This window comes from Sphaeroforma arctica (genome assembly GCF_001186125.1).
Source record: "Sphaeroforma arctica JP610 unplaced genomic scaffold supercont1.153, whole genome shotgun sequence".
NCBI classification, from domain to species: Eukaryota; class Ichthyosporea; order Ichthyophonida; genus Sphaeroforma; species Sphaeroforma arctica.
This window is the reverse complement of record NW_014040405.1, coordinates 1-2865: the sequence shown is the minus strand read 5'-3', so window position 1 is coordinate 2865 and position 2865 is coordinate 1. Positions and strand designations below refer to the sequence as shown.

Here is a 2865-nt window from a genome sequence, read left to right as displayed (position 1 = left end):
GTGATTCAGTGAATTAGGAAGTGTGTGGTCAGCTGATGTTACTGTGATGCAGTGAATTGGCAAGTGTGTGGTTAGTTGATGGTACTGTGATGCAGTGAATTGGCAAGTGTGTGGTTAGTTGATGGTACTGTGATGCAGTGAATTAGGAAGTGTGTGGTATCATGATGGGAAAGGACTCAAGTACAAGCCATGCATATTTGATAGCATTCACGCGGAAGTGTGTAGTAGAGCACCTAGATGTTATAGCATCCACTCACACGTGCAGATAAGAGTATTTACGTATCTAACGTTGTCGCAGCTACGCGTGACTTGTGTAAATGCGTTCTTATGGGTGTGGGGCCGTATAGATAAGTCAGTCTGCGGGCAACAACCGACAATGTAGGTGCTGACAATACCGCCAAGTAGCCAGGTGGCCGATGAATGAACAAATTACTACAGCCACATGACAACCTCATTCGTGGGTGCTAGGTGTTAACCTACTACCAGTCAGGCCTATACACACATACGTAAACATTACAACGCCAGTGGCACATGCATACCTGTTCCACACTACCCAGGCGTTCTATGTACAGTGGGGCGATCTCATTCGACCGGTCCAGCCCCGGGTGCTGGCCTTGTTGAATGAGCAGATCGACATAGCGTGAAACGATACTCTGCACTGCGGTCTCGCTAACACTCTTGAGTGCCGATGGCTTCATCTTGTGCACCTCACTCAGCGCTATAGCCAGGTGGGCGTAGAACCTCAGCAGGGATGGGGTGACGTACTCTAATGCGTGCTCGGAGGATGCTGCGACAGCGTTGAGGTTGGGGTTGGGGTTTGCATACACTTCTGTGCCCGTGGGGGAGCGCTCCGCCAGCGAGGTGGGTACCGCACTTTCCTCATGGCCTATGATCTCGTCGTCCATGGTGTGTGTGTGTGTGTGTATGTGTGTGTCTCCATCAGCGGCTGTGGGTGTGGCTACGTGGTTGGGTGGGTCTGTGTGTGCATTGTAAGTATCAGTGCGCACGACGTCCGTTGAGTCTAGTACTGCCAATGGGTTGGGGAATACCCTCGAGGCTTTCTCATCCCTGTCCCCTCTCCTACCCGACCCAGAGCCGACACTATCTACCCCCTTTCCCTCCTGCTGGGTCGGTTGTGCCTGTGCTCTGTCCAGGTAGTGTACTACAGGCAAGCCCTGTGCGCCTCGCAGAAACGGTGTGGGTGGCGCTCTGCGGTTGGGTGTGCGAGTGCATGTGCGTGCTACCGGTGTTGGTGCAAGTCCTCTATGCGCGTGCATGGAGCGTCTGGGATAGCTGAACGATGTATTGAGCGACGTGTTGTTATCACTGGCCATGCCCGCCCCGGAATAGATCCCGCTATACAGCAATCTATTTATAGTTTCCACGAGGGTAGGTAAATCCTTCTGCAGGGTAGCGGCCTGTACAGTGCTGTAAGGGTCGCTGAGTGCGTCTCTGAGGTTGGTGTCGCTGTGTGCCCATTCGGACAAAGTACGGTACATATCCTGAACACCCCATTGGTTGGCTGCCTCTGCGTTCACTCCCATGCGGATGGTCTGTCAGTTGGAGATGCGCGAGAAAGTACTATCAATTTCCATTGAAGAGAAGTGTATATGCAGTGTATATACGTGTAGTTCTGAGATCAATACCTAAACAGAAAGTGCTATCAATTCCCATTGAAGAGAAGTGTATATGCAGTGTGTATACGTGTAGTTCTGAGATTGATACCTAAACAGAAAGTGCTATTAATTGCCATTGACGAGAGATGTATATGCGACAGATATGCGGCCGCAGGTTCTGAAACTATGATCTTAAGTATGAGTATGCCTTCGGAATGGTTGCATGCTGCATGCTGCTCGAAGAGCTCGTATGAGTTTACGTCGGCTATACTATCTGCTGGGTTTGGTGTGCTTTTTGTTCTGACAAGACGAATTGCGTGGACATGTGATGCAGGAAAACTAGGCACAGTGGGTCTAAGACGCATACAGCCACATCAAGTTGATACCGTGAAGATACATCAGGTAGCATAACCAACCCCCACCTAAAACAACAGCGTCGTGCGACCTTCGCTATGTTCTCAGGACACAATAGCACGTGTCTGTCATGAGAGTGGTGAGTTGAGTAGAGCCCATCGAACGATGCTCGCCTGTGCTGAATAAGTCAATGTCACCGCCGTTTCATGGTTTTAAACCAAACAGTACATCTAGAACTACAATATGTATATGCGAATTGGACAACAATAGCCAAGAAAACATACCTGGGGCGTGTAGTTTTCTCTGCCCGCAAACCTCTGTCTGCTTAGCGCATCCCCGAGCGTGACTTCTTTTACGACAACCTTTTGCAACAGCAGATTGTCGCAAAATATCCTGGCTAGAAAGCACAGGGCATCTTCAAATGTCTCACATAGCTGTAGCCATTGCGGGATCCCGGTATTGATTCCCGCGGCCACAGGGGCCGATTCAAAGTTGCCCACGTCACCACCGAAAATGCCACAGATGCCACGTGCGTACGCGTCCTCTTCGGGTTGGCGTGACAGTTCTAAACAGGTTCCCCGCCATAAAACTCGGTCCATATTTCCTGTGTATGTTAACGTGGAGTGGGGGTGTATGAGGAGTGAAGCATGTTTCAGGATATATGGAAGGGGTGTACTATTGTCGGATAGTGAGGATGTACTTGTGAATTTATCTGATTTGGTGCTTAAATAAACTATGTGTAAGTAAGTAATCGAGCACACCAAATGAAGTATCTGTGAACGCCAGTCGAATACATGAAGGGTGCAGTGAACCAAGAAACCGCAGCCGCATGCAACAGACCACTCACATATATCAGCGAACACTGTCACACTGCAACACGTAGGCTTACAATATA

At 49.6% G+C, this 2865-nt stretch overlaps 1 protein-coding gene across 1 annotated transcript; it reads right to left on the bottom strand.

Annotated features, from left to right (window-relative positions):
- Positions 1–28: 28 nt before the first annotated feature.
- SARC_03120 (hypothetical protein) lies at positions 29–2577 on the bottom strand (the record flags this gene model as incomplete). The annotated part of the gene is made up of 3 exons (XM_014303086.1): positions 2255–2577; positions 540–1553; positions 29–127 (listed from the first exon to the last, which is right to left on the bottom strand). The coding sequence occupies exons 1-3, from the start codon at positions 2567–2569 to the stop codon at positions 29–31; spliced, it is 1428 nt and encodes a 475-aa protein (XP_014158561.1). The 5' UTR covers positions 2570–2577.
- Positions 2578–2865: the final 288 nt, after the last annotated feature.